The 23,845-nt window shown below is 38.9% G+C and overlaps 1 protein-coding gene across 1 annotated transcript in view; it reads left to right on the top strand.

The window, feature by feature from the left end:
* CEP192 (centrosomal protein 192kDa) overlaps nucleotides 1-23,845 on the top strand; it is a 73,837-nt gene that overhangs the window by 34,652 nt on the left and 15,340 nt on the right. The window contains exons 25-36 of the mRNA XM_009889084.1: nucleotides 5,278-5,393; nucleotides 7,596-7,772; nucleotides 9,564-9,654; nucleotides 10,432-10,610; nucleotides 11,139-11,397; nucleotides 11,618-11,730; nucleotides 13,781-13,890; nucleotides 17,294-17,435; nucleotides 18,511-18,683; nucleotides 19,043-19,166; nucleotides 21,708-21,813; nucleotides 23,216-23,420. Of these exons, the coding sequence (XP_009887386.1) occupies nucleotides 5,278-5,393; nucleotides 7,596-7,772; nucleotides 9,564-9,654; nucleotides 10,432-10,610; nucleotides 11,139-11,397; nucleotides 11,618-11,730; nucleotides 13,781-13,890; nucleotides 17,294-17,435; nucleotides 18,511-18,683; nucleotides 19,043-19,166; nucleotides 21,708-21,813; nucleotides 23,216-23,420 (1,795 nt within the window). The remainder of the gene's footprint in view (nucleotides 1-5,277; nucleotides 5,394-7,595; nucleotides 7,773-9,563; nucleotides 9,655-10,431; nucleotides 10,611-11,138; nucleotides 11,398-11,617; nucleotides 11,731-13,780; nucleotides 13,891-17,293; nucleotides 17,436-18,510; nucleotides 18,684-19,042; nucleotides 19,167-21,707; nucleotides 21,814-23,215; nucleotides 23,421-23,845) is intronic.

Genomic DNA, 23,845 nt, shown 5'->3' with positions numbered 1-23,845 from the left:
TTCACTGTGTAGTTTGACAAAAGGTTTACAAGTTTACATAAGGGAATCTGGAGCACAGGTTATTTATTCTCTCCCTCCAGTTGTGCACAGTGACATTGAAAGAAACAGACACAGTTTATTAATACATGGCTCCATAGCTGGTGTCACTGCCAGAATTTTGGGTTTTTTGGTAATGGGATGGCCTACACAGCACGAGGCCTGTTGGCGTCAGATGGGATTCGCCTTTCTCAACGGGGGAAGAGGGTCTTTGCTTACGAGCTAGTGGGGCTCACTGACAGAGCTTTAAACTAGAGTTGAAGTGCAGGGGGGCGGGGGGGACAGTATCAGGCTTGCCTGTGATGAGCTGTGGGATGACTGGAGCAGATCATCCTGAGGGCCATTACGCGGTACATGCAGGACAACCAGGTCATCAGACCCAGGCATGGGTTCATGAAAGGCAGGTCCTGCCTGACAAACCTGATCACCTTCTGTGACAAGGTGACCTGCTTAGTGGATGAGGGTAAAGGCTGTGGATGTCATTTACCTGGACTTTAGTAAAGCCTTTGACGCTTTCCCACAGCATTCCCCTGGAGAAACTGGCTGCTTGTGGTTTGGATGGGTGTATGCTTTGCTGGGTTAAAAACTGGCTGGAAGGCTGGGCCCAAAGAGTGATGGTGAATGGGATTAAATCCAGTTGGTGGTCGGTCGCAAGTGGTGTTTCACAGGGCTCGGTATTGGGGCTGTTCTGTTTAATGTTTATCAATGATCTGGACAAGGGGATCAAGTGCACCCTCAGTAAGTCTGCAGATGACACCAAGTTAGGTGGAAGTGTTGACCTGCCTGAGGGTAGGATGACTTCAGAGGGATCTGGACAGGCTGGATCAATGGGCCAAGGCCAGTGGTATGAGATTCAATAAGGCCAAGTGCTGGGTCCTGAACTTGGGTCACAACAACCCCATGCAGCGCTACAGGTTTGGGTAAGAGTGGCTGGGGAGCTGCCCGGCAGAAAAGGACCTGGGGGTGTTGGTGGACAGCTAGCTGAACATGAGCCAGCAGTTTGTCCAGGTGGCGAAGAAGGCCAACAGCATCCTCGTTTGTGTCAGGAATAGTGTGGTGAGCAGGACTAGGGAAGTGATTGTCCCTCTGTACTCAGCACTGGTAAGGCCCCACCTCTAATATTGTGTTCAGTTTTGGGCCCCTCGCCATAAGAAAGACCTTGAGGTGCTGGTATGTGGAGTGTGTCCAGAGAAAGGCAATGAAGCTGATGAGGGGTCTAGAGAACAAGTCCTGTGAGGAGTGGCTGAGGGAACTGGGGTTGTTTAGCCTGGAGAAAAGGAGGCTCAGGGGAGACCTTATCACCCTCTACAACTACCTGAAAGGAGGTTGTGGAGAGGTGGGGGATGACCTCTTCTCCCAGATAACAAGTGATAGGACATGAGGAAATGGCCTCAAGTTGCACCAGGGGAAGTTTAGATTGGATATTAGGAAAAATTTCACAGAAAGGGTTCTCAAACACTGGAACAGGCTGCCCAGGCAAGCAGTTGACTCACCATCCCTGGAGTTATTTAAAAAAACATGTAGATGTGGTGCTTAGAGACATGGATTAGTGGTGGTTTTGGCAGTGTTAGGTTAATGGTTGGACTCAGTGATCTTAAACGTCCCCTCCAACCTAGACGATTCTATGATTCTGTGACATACCATGGTTAGAGGGGTGAGGTGCTACTGAGGGCCCCTCAGCCTGTTGCTCTGAGAAGTGCTGGCTACACTGCAGCACACTTGAGGTCTTGTAGAGATAACACAGGGGCTCCTGAGGGAATAGGAGCCAACAAGGAAACACTAGTGAAATACATCAAAGGAATTAAGGGGTGTTCCTCTAAGGTGACATGGCCAACAGCCCAGCTGAAGTGCCTCTACAGCAATGCATGCAGCATGGCCAACAATCAGGAGGAGTTGGAAACCACCACGCTGCTAGAAAGCGACGACCTAGTTGCCATTACTGAAACTTGGTGAGATGAATCCCATGACTGGAGTGCGGCTATTGATGGCTATAGGCTGTTCAGAAGGGACAGGCAAGGAGGAAGGGTCAGAGGCGTTGCCCTCTACATCAAGAAATGTATAACCTGTGAAGAGCTCTCTCTGAAGAATAGTCACAAGCAGACTGAAAGCTTTTGGGTAAGAATTAGAGACCGAGGCAACAGAGACCGAGGCAACAAAGGGAACCTTGTGTTTGGTGTCTACTACAGGCTGCCAGATCAAGGGGAGCGTATCGATGAAGCCTTCCTACTGCAGCTACAGGAGGCATTGCGCTTGCAGGCTCTCATCCTGCTGGGGGACTTAAACCACCCTGACATATGCTGGAAAAGTAGACCAGTGAGGTGTAGGCAAGCCAGGAGACTCTTGGAGTGAATTGAGGATAATTTCTTAAGCCAGGTAATAGAAAGCCCTACCACCACAGGAGATGCGATACTGGATGTGATAGTTGCAGGCAGTGGAAGTAGGAACAGATATCTTGAGAAGAGTTTAGGGATGCTGCCTGGTTGTGTAGGGATGGGGTCAGGAAGGCCAAGGTGCAGCTGGAGCTGAATTTGGCAAGGGATGCAAAGAATAATAAAGGCTTCTACAGGTATGTCAGCCTGAAAAGGAAGGTCAAAGGAAGTGTACCCCCTGATAAGCAAGACTGGCAAACTGCTAACAACAAATGAGGAGAAGGCTGAGGTACTCAACAAATGTTTTGCCTCAGTCTTCACTGGCAACCTCTCTTCCCACACCTCTCGAATGGATGGACTGAGGGAGAAAAGTACCTTCCACTGTAAGAGAAGATCAGGGTTGTGACCACCTGAGGAACCTGAACGTACAGAAGTCTGTGGGACCTGACAGGATGCATTCCAGAGACCTGAGGGAATTGGCTGATGCAGTTGCCAAGCCACTCTCCATAGTATTTGAAAAGTCATGGCAGTCAGGTGAAGTCCCTGGTGACTGGAAAAAGGAAAACATTGCACCCATATTTAAAAAAGGTAGAAACTAGAAAGGGTAGGGAACTACTGATGTGTTAGCCTCATCTCTGTGCCTGGGAGGATCACGGAACAGATCTTCCTAGAAGCTATGCTGAGGCACGTGGAAGACAGGGAGGTGATTTGAGACAGCCAAGATGACTTCACCAAGGGTAAGTTCTTTCTGACCAACCTAGGGACCTTCTATGATGGAGTGACTACATCAATGGACAAGGGAAGAGCTGTGGATGTCATCTATCTGGACTTCTGTAAGGCCTTTACAGGGTCCCCCACAACATCCTTCTGTCTAAATTGGAGAGATATGGGTTTGACAGGTGGACTGTTTGGTGGATGAGGAACTGGTTGGATGGTCACATCCAGAGGGTAGTAGTCAATGGCTCAGTGTCCAGATGGACATTGGTGACAAGTGGCGTCCCTCAGGGGTCCGTACTGGGACCAGTACTGTTCAGTATCTTCATCAATGACATAGTGGGACAGAGTGCACCCTTAGCAAGTTCACGGACAACACCAAGCTGGGTGGTGCACTTGACACACCTCAGGGACAGGATGCCATCCAGAGGGACCTGGACGAGCTCGAGAAGTGGGCCCATGTGAACGTTGTGAGGTTCAGCAAGGCCAAGTGCAAGGTCCTGCATGTGGGTCAAGGCAACCCCCCGTAACAATACAGGCTGGGGGATGAAGGGATTGAGAGCAGCCCTGCCAAGAAGGACTTGGGGGTATTGGTGGATGAGAAGCTGGACATGAGCTGGCAATGTGCACTCACAGCCCAGAAGGCCAACTGTATCCTTCAAAAGAAGTGTGGCCAGCAGGTGGAGGGAGGTGATTCTGCCACTCTTCTCTGCCCTGGTAAGACCTCACCTGCAGTACTGCGCCCAGCTGTGGGGTCACTAGCATAGGAAAGACATGGACCTGTTGGAGCGGGTCCAGAGGAGGGGCCACAAAGATGATCAGAGGGCTGGAGCACCTCTCCTATGAGGACAGGCTGAGAGAGTTGGAGTGGAATGTGGAGAAGGCTCTAGGGAGACCTTATTGCAGCTTTTAAGTACTTAGAGGGAGCTTATAAGAAAGATGGGGACAAACTTTTTAGCAGAGCCTGGTTTTAAACTAAAAGAGGGTAGATTTAGACTAGGTATAAGGAAGAAGTTTTTTATCATGAGAGTGGTGAAACAGTAGCACAGGTTGCCCAGAGAGGTGGTAGATGCCCCATCCCTGGAACCATTCAAGGTCAGATTGGACAGGGCTCTGAGCAACCTGGTCTAGTTGAGGATGTCCGTGCTCATTGCAGGGGTGTTAAGACTACATGACCTTTAAAGGTCCCTTCCAACCCAAACTATTTTATGACTGCATAAAAAGAATGAAAGACAGCAAAGGCATTAGCTCACATTATTGGAAAAAGCATGTGGGAGCTTTGTTGCTCAGCTTTGGTTATATTTGTTTTAACAAACATACTTTTATGGCTTTTAACAAATGGATTTTAACAAGTGTATAACAAATATATAAAAGTAGTGAATCCTCTGCTGCACAGCGGGTGTTAATTAGCTAGTGGAGTAAAGCCCATTTCGAGCACTGAGGAATATTAGCATTGGGGAACATTTTTATTTTCTAACAAAGCTGCGTTAGTTTTCGGTGGACATCTTGCCAACTCAAGTACGAAGAGAGTTCTTTTCAGATAAGTGAGCTCTTTACTTGACTTTAATTTTCTTGAGAATCCACGGAAACTATGGTCCCAGACTGAAAGGTAACTAGACACATATGAAACTATAATTTCAAAATCAACAGAAGGAGCAGTCGATCCCCTTTTACATTTAAAAAAAGAATAATAGAGGGTTGTGAGCCCATAGTTTTTTGGAGCACAGGCCATGGAAATAGGATGCATGACTAGTATCACAAATGCCACATTAATGTGATGATACTGGATTCTAATTGATACCAGGAATGGCTGGTACCACTGTTGAGACTAGTGATGTTACTTCACTAGTGGTGTAACATTCCCAGGTTGTACTTACTGTTAAATTCTTTAAATCTCTGTGTGGCCCCTTCAGTGTTGTATACACAGTTGATGTCTTAAGATGCCTCTTTTATAGGTATTTGTACTAGAATGTCCAGCATTTTAGTAGAATTTAACTTGTGCAGGGTTATGGGAAAGTTCTGAAAGTGCCAGGTGCATTTGAGTTGTCTGAACTGTATGTACAACAGATGTGCAACTGTATTATGTGAAATGTTGTAGAAATGTTTACTCCCTTAAAATAAGTAACCAACCCTCCCTTTTCCCTTTGCCCACCTTCAGATATCAAATCATAACAGCTGCTTTGCCGTTGAACCTGAGGATCTTTTCCTTCTTCCTGGTGAAGAACGAGAAGTGACTGTCCTGTTTTTTCCAAAAAACAGAACGACTAGAGAAAGGTAATATAACTGACTTTATGCTGCTTGCTTTAAACAGAGCTACTTTTGACCTCAAGGTCGTGAACAAATTGAAAGTTTTACCCACAAGGGAAACTTTGACTTCAGTTTTTGTGAGAGTCCTCATTCATTACAAAGTAGATTTTTTTCAGGGGTTCACCTGTTCCAAATGTTCCCTACCTCTTTTGCTGTACGTAGCTTAATGAGTAGCTAATATTTCCCACCACAGATCAACAGATGTCCTGAGACTTGTTTAACGTAAATAAATGGAGTAAGTCTCTGAAGCCCTTTGTATGGTACTTGTTTCTAAAGTACAGCGAAGCTTTAAAATACTTAGCTTCAGCAGCCCCTTCAGTTGCTTCCCTCTTTGTCACTCCACTGAGACAAGGGAAATGCTTTTTCTATTTTACATGGGAAAAAACTCAAACACAGATCAGGATCAAAAATATTCATTAATTTTGGCTGCCATAATCAAATAGAAGTTCGGCTGCAAATCCTCTACAACACTAATGTACATGTTCTGTTTGTGGATGTAAGCATTCATTTTTTGTACATTAGCACCTGTTGAACTTTATTCTGCAAAATAGAGTTGATTTGTTCCAAGTGACTGTTTCTGATGTCATGTAAGAGTTTTTGGCAATGGCGGGGTCAGACTTAATTCTCTAGAGCAGCTTTTCCTCTTTTGTTATGTTTTCCAGTTTTTGCTATAATAGAGCAAGAATGGACAAAGGAATCCATCCAAAATGTGTTCAGCTTCTCTATCTAGCTTAACTGGGCCTACCCAGTGCATTAAATTAAACAGTGAGAAGTTGTGTGCTAATGACAGTATGATCCTAATAGATAGGCACACAAAGTGATTAATCTTTGCTTTCCTGTGGCTTAATGCATAATTACTTTGCTTTACAGGCTGAAGGTACTCAGCAGGGTTTGAAACTTTGCAGTCCACTTGCAAATGCTGCCAAAAGACTAATAAACTGACTACAGCAGTAACAAGAGTTCATGTTCCCTACTGATGGGATGCTGGGCTCTGTCAGTAGGCATCACAGGAATTCAATGACACCTAGAGTGGAGATCCTTGAGTTTCATTTCTGGCTCTAAGTGGGTCTGTGCTATAGCAAATGCTTCAGCCTGTTTGTAAAAGCTTGATTTCCTTCCTACCCTATGCCTTTTTTCCTGTGTTTTTTTTTCTTTTTCTGTTTTTTTTTTTGTGTTTTTTTTTCTGTGTGGTTTTTTTTTTCCTGTGTGTAGTTGTTTGGTTTTTTCTGATTGTTTTTTATCTTGTTCTCTGTATTGTTGATGAGATACTTCCAATCTCCACTTCCTTCCTTATATAAGTTAGCCTTTTGTTTTATTTCTCTGTTGGCTAGTCCCCTGTAATTCAGCAGGACTTTTTTTCCTGATTCCTCCTTCTGGGTTTTTTTTTGGTGTGTGTCTAGTTTCTTCTCTGTTTTCTTTGCCACTTAGGTCCAGCTTTCCTATTCAGTACTAGCACATTTCTTGCTACTTCATTATTTGAATCTGTACTCCTGATGCTCTCATTCATCTATTTCTCTGCTCTACTTAAAGAAGGTGGTAGTCATCTCGAGTGTGCTTGTGTCCTATATGGTAGAGACCATATCATGAAAAGCGAGTTGTTGGTGGCCTGGTTCCCTGTCTGTGGGCTCAGTGTTCTCGCTCACAGCAATCTGAGGAAACAAAGAGAAGAAAAAATCTTGGGTTTGTAGCTTAGAAGGCTACCATTATTAACAGAACTCAGAGATTAATTTTGACACTCCTGGGTATCTCACACTTGTAAAACTTCAATGAAGTTTCTCAGGTATTTCAAAAGGCATCTCTTTAATCTACATAGAGACAGCCAGACTTTGTTTCTGTCCAGTATTTGTCTGTCAAAATAATCAGAAGTTAGCATAGGCAAAAACTAATTTGCCTAGCTGTAGTCTCTGAAATACTTATCTGAACTATTTCCAGATGAAATACTTTAGAAGATTGCTTGATTTACATGTGGCATGCATATTTAAAATCCAAAGGATTTAACTTTCGCTATGCCTAAAGCTGGCCTTTGTCATAAATTAAAAAATGTATTTGTATTTTCCCTGTAAAAAGCTAGTTTAAAAAGGCCTATTTATATTTTTTTAGTTATATTTTGTTTTCATCAGCTAATCTTGTTCTGTGTTGGGATTTAAATTTATTTATTTATTTTTAAAGTACTTTGAAAATCCTTGTGCTGCCATCTGGGCCTCAGTATGAAGTGGTGATAAAAGGTGAGGTGGAGTCTGGGGAAAACAGACCTGTGTCTACAGCTGCTGACTGCTCAGACATCCCACCCATTCTCTCCAACAAGCAGTTCATTGCCTGGGGAGGAGTAACACTTGGATCATCAGTGTAAGTATAAGCTGGGCAGCTGTTTATATAGAATACCATGTTAAGTATTTTACATTGCACTTATTTGAATTAAAATTTCCTTACTGTCCCTATTCAGATTAATAATCCACAGGTGATAAACTAAGCTGTTCTGTGACTCAAGTGAGAGGAGCAGTATATTACAATTATATTTTTGTGCAAGAAATTTTTTGGAAACGAACTGTGATCTTGTTTGAGCTTTTTGTATTCTTCAGAACTCTTTATTTATTGTTAGAATAATATCTGATTCTGTAAGATTATTGTGTTATGTAAGTAGAAATGTAATGGAAAATATTTTCCAAGCAAGTTGATGAAAAAAATCTATCGGTTCTTTTGACACCTACTTCTTGCTAAAATTCAACCTCTATGCTTGTTTTCCTTCCTTCCTTCAGGAAGATGTTTTTCACTTTGAAGGTTGTAAGGCACTGGAACAGGTTGCCCAGAGAGGTTGTTGAGGCCCCATCCCTGGAGGTGTTCAAGGCCAGGCTGGACGTGGTCTTGGGCAACCTGGTCTAGTGGGAGGTGTCCCTGCCCATGGCAGGGGGGTTAGAACTCCATGATCTTTAAGGTCCTTTCCAACCTAAACCATTCTATGATTCAATTCAGACTAGACGAATCCAATCTGGTAATGTAATTTGAAAATCTGAATAGCACAGGCTGTTGAACTTCCCTGAATTAATTTATTTGAATGTGTTGCAATGCTAAAACTTTCAGTGATGGAGTATCCATTGCATCCTTAATTATGATTGCTTTATCCTTCAGACTAGTTCCTGTCTGAACTTTTTTAGTTTCAAGTTTACAGCTTCAGTATTCCATGATTTAGTGAAACTGTTCATAATTGTCTACTTTGCTGCTTTTGTATGTAAAGACTGCAAGTTTTGTGGATCTCAGAACTTCTAGAAAAATTACTTTAGGGACTAATCCACTGTTGTTTTGATACTGAAATTTTTGAGCAATCTAATAGTGTTCCCAGTTGTTTAAAAGTGATCCATGTTTGTAGCCAAGAACTGTTTCTGATAGTTGTATTCCTACATTTGTTAAGCTAGTATATTTCTAACCTAGTAATTTTGGCTATTTGGTGTTTGGGAATAACTTTCTCTTCCCTGTATGCTGCTACCTTTTTATTTCCCCTGCTGAAAAATAGTTTTGATTTGCCATTGGTTTTAGGAAGCTGTCATGGTTTAGCCCCAGCCAGCAACTAGGACCATGCAGATGCTTGCTCAGTTCTCCCCTCCCCCCTCAGTGGGACGGCGAGAAAAAATGGAAAAACTAAGGAAAACTCGTGGATTGAGATAAAGACAGTTTAATAAATAAAGCAAAAGCTGTGCATGCAAGCAAAGCAAAACAAGGAGTTCATTCACCATTTCCCATCAGCAGGCAGGTGTTCAGCCATCATGGTTTAAAAGTGGTTTTGTCAGGTTAGATTAATGGTTGGACTTGGTGATCTTAAAGGTCCCTTCCAACCTCAGCAATTTTATGAAAGCAGGACTCCATCATACATAACGGTTAATTGGCTAACCCTAACAATTCTGTGAATTCTGTGAATTCTGTGAATTCTGTGAATTCTGTGAATTCTGTGAATTCTGTGAATTCTGTGAATTCTGTGAATTCTGTGAATTCTGTGAACTTGCCTAGCTAACGTATTCTGTTGTACCAAGAGGTGATTTTATTTTTCGTGAAATGACTTTAGAATTGACTATCCCCTTTACATTGTTTCCATAAATACACCTATGCAGTTAGTTATATTTTACAGCAAATGTTAATATTTTTCAGCCAGAAGAAGTTAACTCTTAGAAATGACTCTCCATCTGTGACCCAGCATTTAAGACTGTTGATAAGAGGCCAGGATCAAGAATGCTTTCAGGTAACTGTCATGAAAATTTCTCTTTGGTGTTTATGACAACTGTCAGGATACATTTGTAATGAAAATGTCTTTGCCTTGAGGTGTTGTTCCTTTCTAAATGCCGGTGACTAGTAGGCTGTGTGAGTTTGCTCTGAGACTGCCAAGATGGACATGGTAGCAGAGCTTATGCTACACTGGCAACCTCGGGAAGAGCTGAAACCATAACAGTGCTGCAGCAAACTGTAGCTCAGTTTACAGCTCTTTAAGCTGCTGTAGCACAACAGAGTTAATACCTGGTGGAGGAAGCGGTCATTGGCCCTTCTTGCAGAGGGAATTCCAGACCTCGCTCCAAGGGACTCAGTGTACGTGAGGGAAGGTGGAAGGAAAAACTGGAATTAGCTTTTGGGAATTACTGTGACTAGAGTTTTTTTGTTATGTAGTCCACATACATGTATATCCCCTTTTTTCCTCAGATATTCAGATCTGATATCTAAAACTTTCAACTGAGAGGAAATTAATGTAGTGCTGTTGAAGTTCAGCCTTACTGTATCATGGATTGAAAGCAAAAAACTGTGGTCTAAACTGAGAGGAATCGATATGCTCATTGTGGGAATATAAAGTAGTTTGAACTTGGTCTTTTCTGTTGCATATTAAGCATTGCAACATTAAATGTGTGCCATTGTCAACTAAGTTAATCCAGGTTTTGAAGAAGTTACTTCGCTAGTAGGCCAAAATTAAGTCTTACTACTATGTTTTTCCTGTTGTAGTCACTCACTTCTGTCATCTTTGTTTTTATAGCTCCAAAGTATATTTGGATCAGAAGAACGCTTAACTAGTAATTGGGAACTCAAAATCCGTCCCAAAGAAGATACTAACATATACTTGATATTTGCACCTACTCGAATAACTTGCTTCTTTGCAAAGCTGGAAATCAAACAGCTGGGGATTCGATCACAGCCAGGAATTAAGTTTACTGTAAGAGTTCTAACCTGACGTCTAATAATTTTAAACATAGATTTTTCGTAGTTTTAAATCTAGCACTGAATAGATGTTTCTATCAAAGTTGAAACTTGTGAAGATATACGCTGTGCATATCTGTATACTTGTTAAAGATTGTGCGGGTACTAAATTTTGCAGTTTGAACATTAGCCTCAATTTTGCATGCACTTTTCCTGTTGTGAAGGAAGAAGAAAGTTTTTTGTCTACTATATTAAAAGTAGCCCAAGAGTTTGACTCTAGCACTGTCAAAAAATCTGAATATGTCTTGTTTTATAGGTAGGCCTTAAATTAATTTTCAGTAAAGCTTGAAACAGGTTGAATAAACTAAGACTTTTTTTATTTCTTGCAAAGTCTTTTCAGTTCACATTTTAGGCATTTTCACTTGTCTTTCTGTAACTCTTTATATAGTTTACCATAATTGTGCAGGAGTTTTAGTAAGAAGCTTTCTTTCATTTAAAGTACTTTTTTGTTGTTGTTGTGATTTCCTTCCCCCTCCCCTTCCCCCCCCCATTGTCTGGATATGGAGGAACAAGCAATATAACTTTAGAAAACGTTAAAAAACTGTCAGAAAGTTACATGGTAACGCTGGATGGATTATTGCCTGCAAGATTAAAGAAAGCTTCCTTCTGCGTAAGAAATATAGGTTCTCGGGCTGCCTATGTTAAAGCAGTGTGCTTTGCAAACCTACGGACAAAAACAGTTATGGATCCTCAGGTAATGACGGTATCTCCAGAGAAGTTTGTCCTAAGAGAAGGAACACATGAAGTAAGTATAATACTTGATTCTGAGCAAGTTTTATTAATTTAAATTAAGATAAATGTGATCAGTGAGAATGAGATTTTAATAAAGAACTAGTCAGACACACTTAACTTGTGTTAAATCCTGTTTTACTTGTGTTACAGTAATTTGTTGACTCATATTCTAAATGTTAGTACTAACACTAAGATTTTTTTTTTCTGAGTATATTGTCTGTTTATTTTATCAGGTGATTACTATAACATGGAATCCGATGGAAAAGAACTTCCATAAAACAAACACATTGGTATCAACAGTATTGTTTTTTTGGGGAGATGAAGTTTCTAGGCAGCAGTTTCGCAGGTAAGATGTACTTTGCTATTGTAAGAGACAGCTGTTTAATGAAAAGTTAAAACTAGAGGTGTATGCTACCATGAGTATGGTTTTAACATGCTTCCAGAAATAGCAAGAACAAGGGCATTGATGAAATGGAGAGATCTGGTGGGTTGTTTGGTGGGAGTTTGGTTTGTTTATTTTCGGTTTTGTTTACATACTGTAGCTACAATCCTTGTTAAGGGTTTTGTTTTCTTTTTACATTCCTGAATTTGAGTGTGTTGGGTTTTGGAGAAAACTTTTGCTATTTTTGTATTGGAAGAGAGTTGTGTTCTATCTTGGTATCTTTCTTCCCAATACGTATGTAGCTTTAATTTTTAAAGAAAAGGCTCATGAAAGGGGTCGTACTGAAAACTAGTAGTATTATGTTTTGAACAAGATTTACATCTTGGTTTGCTGAATTCCACTGACGAAGACAGTGTTTGAGTAGTTGTGTATGTGAGAGAAATAACATCCACATGTGCTTGTTACACACTGGTTATATTTGTAGAATGTATCTTACTGAGCTTAAGTAGAGGCTGTGTTATTCTGCATTTCAATTTGTTTGACTCAAATGCACAAAAATGGCATACGCTGTTTCTAGTGACGTAAGTGGCACTTTTGACTTGTGCTGTGTATGGTGATAATCCAAAACATTAAGAATAGGCAGAGCACTAAGGTACTGATGATTATCATTCAGTGCAAAATATCATAATGGCGTTATTTCACGCTTATAAATGTGATTGCGTGAAACTTTATGAAAGGCATTGTATTAATTGTTATCCAAATAAAGTATTAAACATAGCTGAATTTAACTATATGACTTTGAATAAAAAACTAATGGAATAGCTGTGTTTGCGACCTTCTTGATAGAAAATTGGTGTATCTTGGATATCTCAGATGATACTTGTTACTGATTTTTGTATGAATTCTTGTCTGAGGCAATGCTCACTGTCACTGAATCCTCTCAAAGAGCAAAAATACTTAGGGAGAAGCTTAGATCTACTGATCAACAGAAAACCCATTGAGAAGCTTGTTGCACCTGTATAGGTGGTGTTGGAAACTTTTTTTTTTTATTCAGACTCTAGACAACTGGTACGTGAGTGAAATTATTTGCCACTGATTTTATTAGTCAGTGGGTATGGCATTTGGTTCTTGAACATAGTGGTCTAGTTGGTTGATTCTTGGTGGGAGCCTCTCTGAAGTGTCCCTTGATAATTTGAAAGAGGTGCTTATGTCTTGAAATGATTGCGTACTGTAAGCTGGTCAAACCCCATCCTGAAATTGTGTGCTAGAATGAGAACATGATTTGGGATTTAAGGGCAGGACTATGAAATGAATAATCTGCCTAGTCTGCCAATTTGTAGCCCCAGTTCTTTATTCCAAAACTATACATTGTCAGCAGCCTGATAAGTAGCTCAGATTCTGAGAGTTAGGAGTGCTGAGGTATTCTTTCCACCTCTCTGGCTCTCACCCTGAGTGCCAGGTTTCCTCTTACTGACCTGTAGCTTCCCATTTTTCCCAGGACTCTTTATATCCCTATGGCTCCCAGTCTTTTCTGTCCTGTTGGCAGTCATGCCCCTTGGCTCCATGTTTCTGCTGCTGGCTGGCACCTGCTGCCACTCTGCCATTGACAAGCCAATTTTCCCCTCAATAGGCTTTCGCTTGCAACCAAAATAGCATTCTCCTGCTTCCTGTGGTGACTGAAAAAATCACTCAGGTGCCTGATGTACTTATCAGAAATCTAGGTAGGTGTGACTGACAGCAAAGAACAAGTATCTTGGAAAGACGAGTGTACGGTAGCCATTATTTTAGTCGTTCCTTTTACTGTGCAGCAACAGGACAGGTATTTCTTTAACCATTTTAAGATTATGAAAAGATTTCAGTTTTAAATGAGCGCTCACAGATTTGAGCTTGGTGTATTTGAGAAATGATAATGTTAAAATTACGCTGGATTCCTACCAATCTTACCAATCTTTTCAAATTGCTGTTTCCAATACTTTGTGTAATTTAATAACTCTTGTTTCTTTCTCTTTAACAGAGCTATGATGTATAAACCTGAGGTAGAAAAACACATAATCCCAGAAAACAGCTTATTGAAAGACATTGTATTTGATGAAGAATTTCAAGGGGAGCAGCTTGTGACAGAAGGTAAGCCTATGACTTGTTAAAAAGGTAATACTTATTTTCGGGTGAAAAAATGTGCTGTTAGGCTTGACTCTTAGTTATTTTTCCACTATTTCTTTTTTGATAAATGTAGAAGAAAAAGTCTCAGTTTGGACGGAACTTGCTTTCTTTCATTCAATACCTGTCTATTTAAACAATTTACTTTACTTTTTTCCTAGCAAAATGAAACCTCAGTCTATGAATGTCATAGCATTAAAAATGCTCAGTTTATTCGGAGAGTATTTGCCTTATTACGAATAATTGAGAAAGATCCAGTTTCTCATACACAGATATATTTGAAAATTGAGGCAGACAACTTTGCTGACATTAAAAAATATATTTCCTTTTCCAAATTAAATAACTTTTATTTTTTGTTCTTCTGCTTGTGTTGGCAAGGAATTTATTAAAACAGAATGCAGTATATTGTAAAAGTGTCCTTAACCCACCCCACCCCCCTTCACCCCCCCAAACTACCAAAAAAACAAACCAACCAACCTACCCCGTCAAAGAAACTGTTTAGTCCCTTAAGTATCATGAACTTTACTGTCAAACCCGATTTCTTGAACTAGTTCTGTTCACATATGGAAAGACTTTACTGTTCTAAGGCTACTATACCTGAATAAATGTTGTAGTCCAGTTCTTTTGCTATAGGTTGTATGTTGTCTTTGCTTGGAAAAGTGAAGATTGTTGATTGTTCATCTTGGTTGAGGTGAAATCCTAGTGAAGATAAGGGTTCTGGAGTATGCTCTGAAGTTGTTAAGCCAGTGTTAGAGCCTAGACATTCTTGATTATCTCTTATTGTCTTATTGCTAGAGTTTTGGTAATGGTAGGTTTTTTTTTCTTTCTGTAGAAAACAAGGTCTACCTCTTGCAACTTAATGTTTTTTTCTGTCTCTTCTTGAGAGCCTACTTTCCTGAATTTGTGAAATATAGCTTATTGTTCCCTATTCGGTCACAGTTGTTTTATTTACTCAAACTTATTTATCTTGGACATAAAAGATCCTTGCTCTCTTATGTACTACTTTCTGTACTCAATACTTTTGAGGTGAAGACCATTGTTATAAAAAAATCTAGGAGACAGACTTGGATAACACTGTAAATATACCTTCAAGGAGGGGTGCTGGAAGGGTAGCTCTTAAAAAAAAAAAAAAAAAAACAAAAAAAAAAACAAACCACACACCAAAAACCTAGGTTATTCCTACTTGTTTTAACAATGATACAAACTTCAAGCCCTTCCTTACGTTCCAGTGTGAATAGTACAATCTTATTTTACACAGATTAGTGTTCACTGACTTTTCAGTGGGCATATCCACAGGCTTTTTTTGTTACATGTTCACGTAAGTCAAATACTATGCAGGAATTAATAGTAGTAGCTAGAATTAAGAAATTGATTTTTTTTTTTTTTGTTCTTTTCTGTGAGATGCTATCTTTTAGGTGAAAAGTAAGTTATTTTTTCAACACCTAAACGCTTTTCTTACTTTTTGGCCTTTTAAATGAAAGACTGTTAAACAGGTGATGCTGGAAAAAAATGCTCAATGAATAGAATGTTTTGGCTATAAGGATTGCTTTTAATGTAAAGTTGGATCCCTAGACTGTTTTGGTCTCCATTCCTCATTGCCTTAATCCACAGAATTATTTGTCAAACCTATTAAGAAATTACATACGAATGTTAGTGTTTGAAATAGTGTGGTGCCAGTTTTTCACCAATCTGCTCACTTGAGAAATCGGTGTGATATGGTCCAGGGCCAGCAGCTGGAGGGATCCATATTGTACCATGTGTACATGATTGCTGGGAACACATGCTCAGCTTTACTACGGATTGGACTGGTGGTAGCATCACCTCTTATCAGGCTACCAGATTCAGCTACTGTCTAACACTAACGTGATTTACTGCACTAATCAAACATATATAATATGTAACATATTTCTAGTTGCTAAAGTATGCTTCAATTATGAGTTGAACAGAGACAGTGGATGTTGACATTTAACATCTAGCAACTTTTTGTTCTGAAGCTGTTGGAAACATTTTGTGAATTCTGTACTTGGGTTGTCCAAATAAATTTAGTTTGCAGTACACATTAGCATCTTGTCCCCATATATGTGTAGTGTTAAAGAGGAGGGAAGGAGTTCTGCTCAAGTGTTCTTTGCAAGATTCTCTTGTGCATTTCTAGGTATCGTGTGTTGTACTTCCCTATATTTTATAGGATCTAAGCTTTTGTATAGAATTGTTTCTGTCTGTTGTGATTGGGAAGATAGCACTGTCAGGGTGTTTGCGTGCTGTGTTTTGGGTCTGACACTTTTGGGTCTGGAATTGTGTGCACTGTGGCCTTGGCATTCAAAGTTATCTTAATGATATAATGAACTAGCCATTTTGATATTTTAAGGTGATAAAAATGAGATAAGCTGTAAGAGTTAAATATTTTAATGGGATATTTGAAAATTGTGATTTCCTGAACTGAATGGAATTCAGCTGGTGGGGGGGGAATAAAAGAAACTGAAAGCAGAAATAATGGTCATCCTAAAGGAAAAACATATTTCCGTACTGAATTTTGTTATATGTATGACAGTATAAATAAATTTCTTCCAAAAAACACATTCTGCTAGACATCCTTTTGCAAGACTTAGTTTTGTTAAAAAGTTTCTGGATGTATGTAAATTCTAACGCAAAATGTTTCTACATCTGTTGTAGAAGCTACATGCAAATATTAATAATGTAATATTAAAATTATTTATCAAATAAATTTAATATTTAAATTATTATATTGTATCTACTACACAGCAAAGAAAATAATGCTTGGATCAGTGTATCCTGTGTGAGAAGTATTTGCTTCATTCTGCCTGTTCAACGTGAAATGGGTCAAAGCAAGGCAGAAAACTGACTCGATTATTAAACATTTTGATGCAACATTTTATTATTTTTAAATCGTACTCTGACATTCCTGGCCTTTTGGATATCTGCAGGTATAACTAATTAAATAATGAAGTGTTAGATTGAATAGACTGAGTAATTGAAAAATAAATTATCTCAAGACTTCTGTCTGTGAAGCCTTATGAAAGTATTAGTCATCTTCATCAGGATAAAAACCCTAAAACTTTAATTTGGCATAGAATCAGATTAGTAGATACCATTTGTATAAAGGTGGAAAATATCTGTCTTATAATGAAAAAGTTAAAATTGGTGTGTATTTAGGTGGTGTATATGTTACACCTCATGTTAATGTTGATTTATGTCTGATAACTGGACTTGTAGTAAGTAATTTTTTGAATTATCTAGGATTTCTTAGCCAACAGATTATTAAGTAGGCCTATATCCCAAATCTCTGTTGTGTAATTTTTGACAATTATAGATTTGTTCTTATTAGAATTGCTCTGTTACTCTCACTTTTTAGTATGTGATATCCCACGGGGGACAAATGGTATCCATCTCTTCTATGCAAATATGCGAAAGATTATCCTTTCTGTGGTTGGATATCCCACTTTTGATCAGGATGAATTTCAGCAGTCTCCTGAACATAATTTGGAACCGGACAGGTAATGTAATGATAAGGATAACTGTCAAATAACGGCTAACTGAAGTGCATCTCCTTGCCTTTAAAATCATGAAGATTTTAATGCCAGTGATGAACACTGATTGGCTTTACAACTGAAAGTGCTCTCTCTATAATGAGTGGCTCCAATTAATATCTAGGTGGCTCTTCTCACTGTTTTTCTCTATATAGTCTGTTTAAACAGTTGTGATAACAGCTTCCTAGCTTTCATATAGGATCTTATCTGCCATGTATTTTGCAAGCAAAGATGTGAAATTCTAGGCCATGAAAATGATGAAGGGATTGAAGCATCTGTCTTGCAAGGAGAGACTGAGAACTAGGTTTGTTTAGTCTTGAGTAGAGAAAGCTTCAGCTGGGTGATGGCAGAGAGGGAATCTTATCAATGTGTATAAATACCTGATAGGGGAGTACAGAAGAGAAAGCCAGAGTCTTCTCAGTGGTGTCCACTTGACAGGACAAGAGGCAATAAACACAAACTGAAATGCAAGAAACTCCAATTTAAATGTGAGGGGAAAAAAAATAATTTTTTCTGGTGAGGGCAGTCAGACAGTGGAACAGGTTGCCCAGAGATGTCTCCATCTGTGGAGAAATTCAAAACCCAACTGGATGATGCCCGGAGCAACCTGCCCGTAGCTGACCCCGCTTTGAGATGGCGTGTGGACTAGGTAATATCCAGAAGTCCTTCCTAACCTCCAGTGTTCTGTGATTCTGTGAAGCAGAGTTTGCATACGCTTATTTTTCTCTTTTGTACCTTTTTAATCTGAATAAAATATGTATAGAGAAAGCATTTTACTTTGTCACCGGAAGATAATTGTTTAGTTTAGTACCTTCTGTTCTAAATGATACCTTCCACTTCTAAACTTTGTATGAAAAAGCTGTGTCATGATATAGCTACCTAATTAATTTTTTATTAGTAATGGAGAATTGAATTAAATTGAAGGTGCATCTAAAGAACTGTATTTCAGTAATAAATTTTGAGAAATACCAAGAGCAGGCTATTATAATTATTTGTAAGTGATTTTTACTACTACTTTTGCTTAATGCAATCTTATTTTCAGATTTGAGAATTTTGTCAGACATATCAATGCAACTTTGGATGTTCTTCCTGTTAAAGGACCTCAGGGTCCTCCGTTACCTGTAAAAACTGATGATCTGGTTCAGAATAAATCAGAGGCTCAAGAGGCTTGGGCTGTTGAACCTGAGTATTTGACTTTGACATCTCCTTCTATTAGTAAGTATTCTTTGAAGTGGATAAAATAACCATCCTAGTATTAAAATAACTGTACTGCATACTATATGTTTGTAATTATTTTGTGTTTGTAAATGTGGCTTGGCCAATGGTCTTGCTGCAGTAGTGTTACATCCAAACAAACTTGGTTTGAACACAGATTTGGTTAAGTTGTCTAAGGTAGTGTGCTCTGTGTGTATGTATCTATGTAATATGCACTGCATACCATAAATATTTTAAAGCATTGTGAAGGTAAAAATGGGGCAGAAGAAGCTTTATTGTAATTGGTGCATCTCTGAATCTTGGATACTTCTGTGAATTTTTGTACATGTTAGCTTTTTATAGCTTTTTTTATATTACAGGTGGCACAGCGGATACTGAACATGTACAAATTGTCAACAATTCTAATAGGACATTGACATTTGAGCTTTCATGGCCAGCTCACTGCCTTACTATAACCCCACAACATGGAGTTATTGAACCAGAGTAAGTTTTTTTTCATAGGTTTCCTTTATGTGTGAAAGTGTGGTGAGGTTTTGGAGGAATTTATTTTTAGTTAGTTTAGGAATTTAGTTAATTTAGGAATTTCAGTTTTAGTTAACTCTTAGGAATTTATTTTAGTTTGTTTAGACTACATCCTGGGACTAACTACTTCAGTAGTTAGTCTAGGGTATAGTCTTTTTGTCAGCGAACATGGGAATTTAGCTTTTGTATTTTAGGACCATACCCTTTTAAAGTTCTGTATAGGGTGAATGTTCTTCTGCCATCTACAAAGTTACCTGGAGGCCAGGAGTTTTTTGTGCCTGGAAATACAATTATTCTTGCATAATTTTCTAGGAGTTGGATGGTGAACAAAGCTGAAGTTTTAAAAATCTCCTTTCCCAATGTTTTTTTGTTTAAAAATGACCTGTGTGTTCAAAAAGAAAAACAATGCCCCCCAAAAAAAAAAAAAAAACAAAAACAAAAACAAAAAACCAAAACCACAACCCCAAAACAAAACCAACAACCACCTCTTATAGAATGCTTCTCCTCTGGGGACTTAGCATCTTCGTTTGCAATTGTGCTGATATTCATCAGAATGTGTTTGTGAGGGGTTGTTTTGTATTCTGACAAAACTGGGTTTTGTCACTCAAATTTGGCTTCCCAATAACTGGAGGTATGAAAAGAATGGCAAACCAGTGTCAGGTCACCTGTGTCTTTAGCAGTATTTTGGAACAGTAGTCATAACATCATTCCATGTGTGTATGAGGCTTCTCATACACAAAGCTGAACTTTGCCTGGTTTTCTACTCCTTGTGACCATCTCCCTGCAGTGTGAATAGCAGTCATCCTGTCGGGACAGGAGCCAGCTAGAATCTTTTATACTATGCACTGTGATGGCTGGAGTTGACGGAATTCTTGAGCTGATTTAGGCCAGGAAAGAAGGTCTGATTTCTCAGTGATGGTGAGAGGAGGTCCTAAGATCAAGGACTGACTCTGCCGTGCTCAAGCAAGCAGACCATCCCCTGTTTCACCTTGACTAAACCCCTTAAGTTCCATGGAAAGAGGTAAAGGCAACCTCTAACCTGCCTGAATGTGGAATAATAAAGTCCTGAGTCTCTACTGAATTCGATAGCATTCCGAGATATTTTTTTGTGGAGGCAAACTGAAACTAGCCTCTGGCATGTTGCTGTACCTCAGCATTGGGAGTATTGGTAAGCGCTGTGAAAGGAATTGCACTTTTGGAGCGGGGACTGTTGGAACCTCCAAAGGCTGGTAGAGGTGCCTGTGGAAAGTGTTTATTTCCAAAGCTCTGCTCCCTTTCCATGGCAATGAAAGTACTGAGAGTTAGTGTCTTTAGGTTGAATATTAGTCTTCCGAGACACACATGGTTTGTGACCCCATGCAAGTTAGATTTCCATGAGAAGTTTGCAGTAAATGTCAAAGACAAGCTGGTAGGAGCAAAGACAGTGGAATGGTTTGTGGTAACAGATAGCACGTGTACTTAGTAAATCATGTTCTCACATATGCAGCTTGTACATGAGGGGGAGAACAATGAGTGAAAAGATTCTGAAAACTGCTGAGATTCAAAAAAATAAAAATAAAAATACCACAATTCTTTAAGGAAATATTGATATCCCATTTAATATTTTAAGGCCATTAGTATCTGTTTGTTGAAGTTTGTAGAGGTGGTGATATTGTGGCAATGATTATGGAACTGAATTTCCTATAGTGACTCATTTTTGTTCCTAATCTAAATTTTTCAAATGCAAAGTGCTGTGCTAATGACATTAAGCTAATTCTCCAGGTGTAGTTTGAGTGCTTTTGCTAACATACAACCAATGACCTCTATTTCAGCGATTTTTGTACTCATTTTTTAAATACTTCAGTGCTGACTTTCTCCCCTCCATTATTGAAATGTCTCTAGTATAGGATATAGAACATCGTAAATTGGAATTTATGTTCTCACTGGTGAAATTACTTTGTGATGCCATAACTGCTTCAAGTCAGTTTAGACTCTACAGTGTCATCTGTTCTAAATAACTATAGAAAGCATCGATGACATTGAAAGGCTTTTCTTTTTTCCAAGATCAGTTCTGCATGGGAGGAAGGAAAGCAAGCTACTTCTCTAAAACTAGAATTAGTTTAAAAGGTACTTGAAATGCAATTTGCTTGAACAACACAATTCCCTTGTTGACTAGTATTGAAGCTTATTTTTTTGAAACATGCAGTTATACATCTGCTTTACACGGCTTGACTGGCTGGGGATGTTTACAAAAGATAAAATTTAATCTTTTCCTTCTTTCCCTGTGACCCCTTATACAACAACCAACGACAAGTTTATAAAGTGCGTTAGTGTTAAGTTTCTGGCTACTAAAGCTTGATAATATATTGGATATCTGAATACCTTAAATTTCACTGTCTCTGTATCATCTTCACTTACCTGCTATCTTAAAAGTGCATCCTTTTTGGGGGAGAACAAGTGAGATCTGTTGTAGATACTCATTCTAATACGAGTATCATGATAATATTTTTTTTCTTTTATTAGGAGTAGTATGCTAATTCTGGTGAGTCCTAATCCATCACTTGCCACAAAGCCTTCGTTAATTCCTTGGAGTGGCCTAATCTATATCCTTTGTGATAGTGGACAAAAGGTACGTGGCTTATTTGAGAGCCGAGATTGCAACCGTTTATTGTACTTTGCTGGATAAGGTCCAGTAATGTTGCTAAAACCTTTTAGGTATGAGACAGCAGTTCCATTATTCTAATTTGTAAAGGTCTCTTAAAAAAAAAAAAAAAAATGTAGTTAGGATGCTATTTTGCAAACTGAGATTCTTAGTTCATTCATCTCTGAAGAAATACTGTGATGTGAACACTTAGACTGAATTGCCAACAAAATTGCATCTGTACACCCACCACTGCCTGATGCATCATTTTCTAAAATCTAAATATATATATGTCCACATGCATATATAAAAGTAGTCTATATAATAATTTAAAATAAAAGTAGTTAGAGGAGGTTATTGGACAAGTCACCATAGCTCCTTTTATGCTCCCTTAAGGTAAAATTAACCTTCTGGCCAATAAGTCTCTGATAAAGAATGTCTAGAACATGTTCTTGCTCTTAATGCGTTTTAATCCAAGACTTTTCCCTGATTAAATTAAGGCATATAAATAAAAATTGTGAAGCCAACAGTTTCTTCTTTCATCAATGTAAAAGCAGAAAGACTCCTTGGTAATCTCCCCCAAAGAAATAGACACCTGTGGTATTTTTATTTATACAGCTAATATGTATTTTGGGTTAATTGTAACAATGCATGGAGAGAGAAATAAAAGGCACTGAAAGGATAGAACAGCATTTCTACTTTCCTTCTTGATGGAGGAAGGTGAAGTTTGCAGAATTGGAAACTGCCTTAGAACCCCAAACAAACAGGGAAGATGTTGAGAAGAGTGAGTTGAGAAGGAAATAGAGACTGTGCACATATTTAACTATATTATGTTCTACAATACGAGAAAAGGATGTAAAAGAAGAAACCTAATAGGAAAAAAGTAGACAATGTAGTAAAACCAATCAAATGGTGAGAGATCAAGTAGTTGATAATGCTTTTGCCATTTTTTTGCCTGCCTATCCAATTAAGCAAAAAGTATGCTAAGATTTTGCTAGCATTAACTGAAGCTTAGAAGTGCTAATTATGTAGCAGAAGTGAACACAGAGCTCGTTCTGTGTGAGGCAGTCCTGTTCTCTGTGAGCAGAGAATATTGTAGGAGTTGTCAATTAAATTTAACTAGTTTAAATTATTATTCCTATTAAATTAAAACGTCTAGAGAGCAATTTTTTTAGTAAATTTTCCAGTTCTCCTAAATTAAACTTGTTCTAAAATCTTAGTGAACTGAAGTAAAACACCTGGTGATTGGACATATGAGACTCTTTCCTGTTGAAATGTAAAACTGAACATGGACTCTTACAGCACAAGGAAATAAAGCTAAATGGTTTGACTTGTTAATATGTCAATGTTCACTATTTAAATCTTTCTTTTTCTCCAAACTGTGCAAAAGTTTATTAAAGTGCAAATTCGAGAGGCAGTCACACAGAGTGTGCCTGGAGCGGACTTCCCATCCAGAAGACGCGATATGTTTACTCCACAGTCTGAAAGTCCTACTGTACACATAGCTAAACCTCTCTCAGTGCTCCCTCTAACAAAAATGGAAATAAAGAACAGAATCATTGTTTTTCCTAAAACAAGACCTGGCCACAGCTCAGGTAATATTGCTTAATTTGTAAATGTGACATCTGTAGTATCTTGTGTTCCGAGTTTGGTTATGGTATTGTATGTTTGGGAACCTGAATGCCTTGACTTTGTTCTTTTAGTCTGATAAGCGTGGTTGAGCTGTTCCCTTCTTCTGTTTTTAGTTTGAAATGTTATTCTTTATGAAGGAACTCTGTTCAGAAGTCTACACACACACACACACACACACACACACCCTTATGCAATAGAGACACACTTTTTCCCGCAGATAGGTTTGCGTACAGACGGGTAAGTTTCCAATTTCTAAAGCAACAATGATGAATGCATACTGTGCCTGGGCAAAGAGGGCATTATGAGGTTACCGTGTTTTGTTGAAGCTGGTTTGGGTCAATGTACTTCTGCAGTAGACTTATTCTCCTCATCTGTATGTGTGTCCCTA

Source organism: Charadrius vociferus, unplaced genomic scaffold (assembly GCF_000708025.1).
Source record: "Charadrius vociferus isolate BGI_N301 unplaced genomic scaffold, ASM70802v2 scaffold65, whole genome shotgun sequence".
In the NCBI taxonomy this organism is placed as follows: Eukaryota; Metazoa; Chordata; class Aves; order Charadriiformes; family Charadriidae; genus Charadrius; species Charadrius vociferus.
This window is presented reverse-complemented; position numbering and strand designations above follow the sequence as displayed.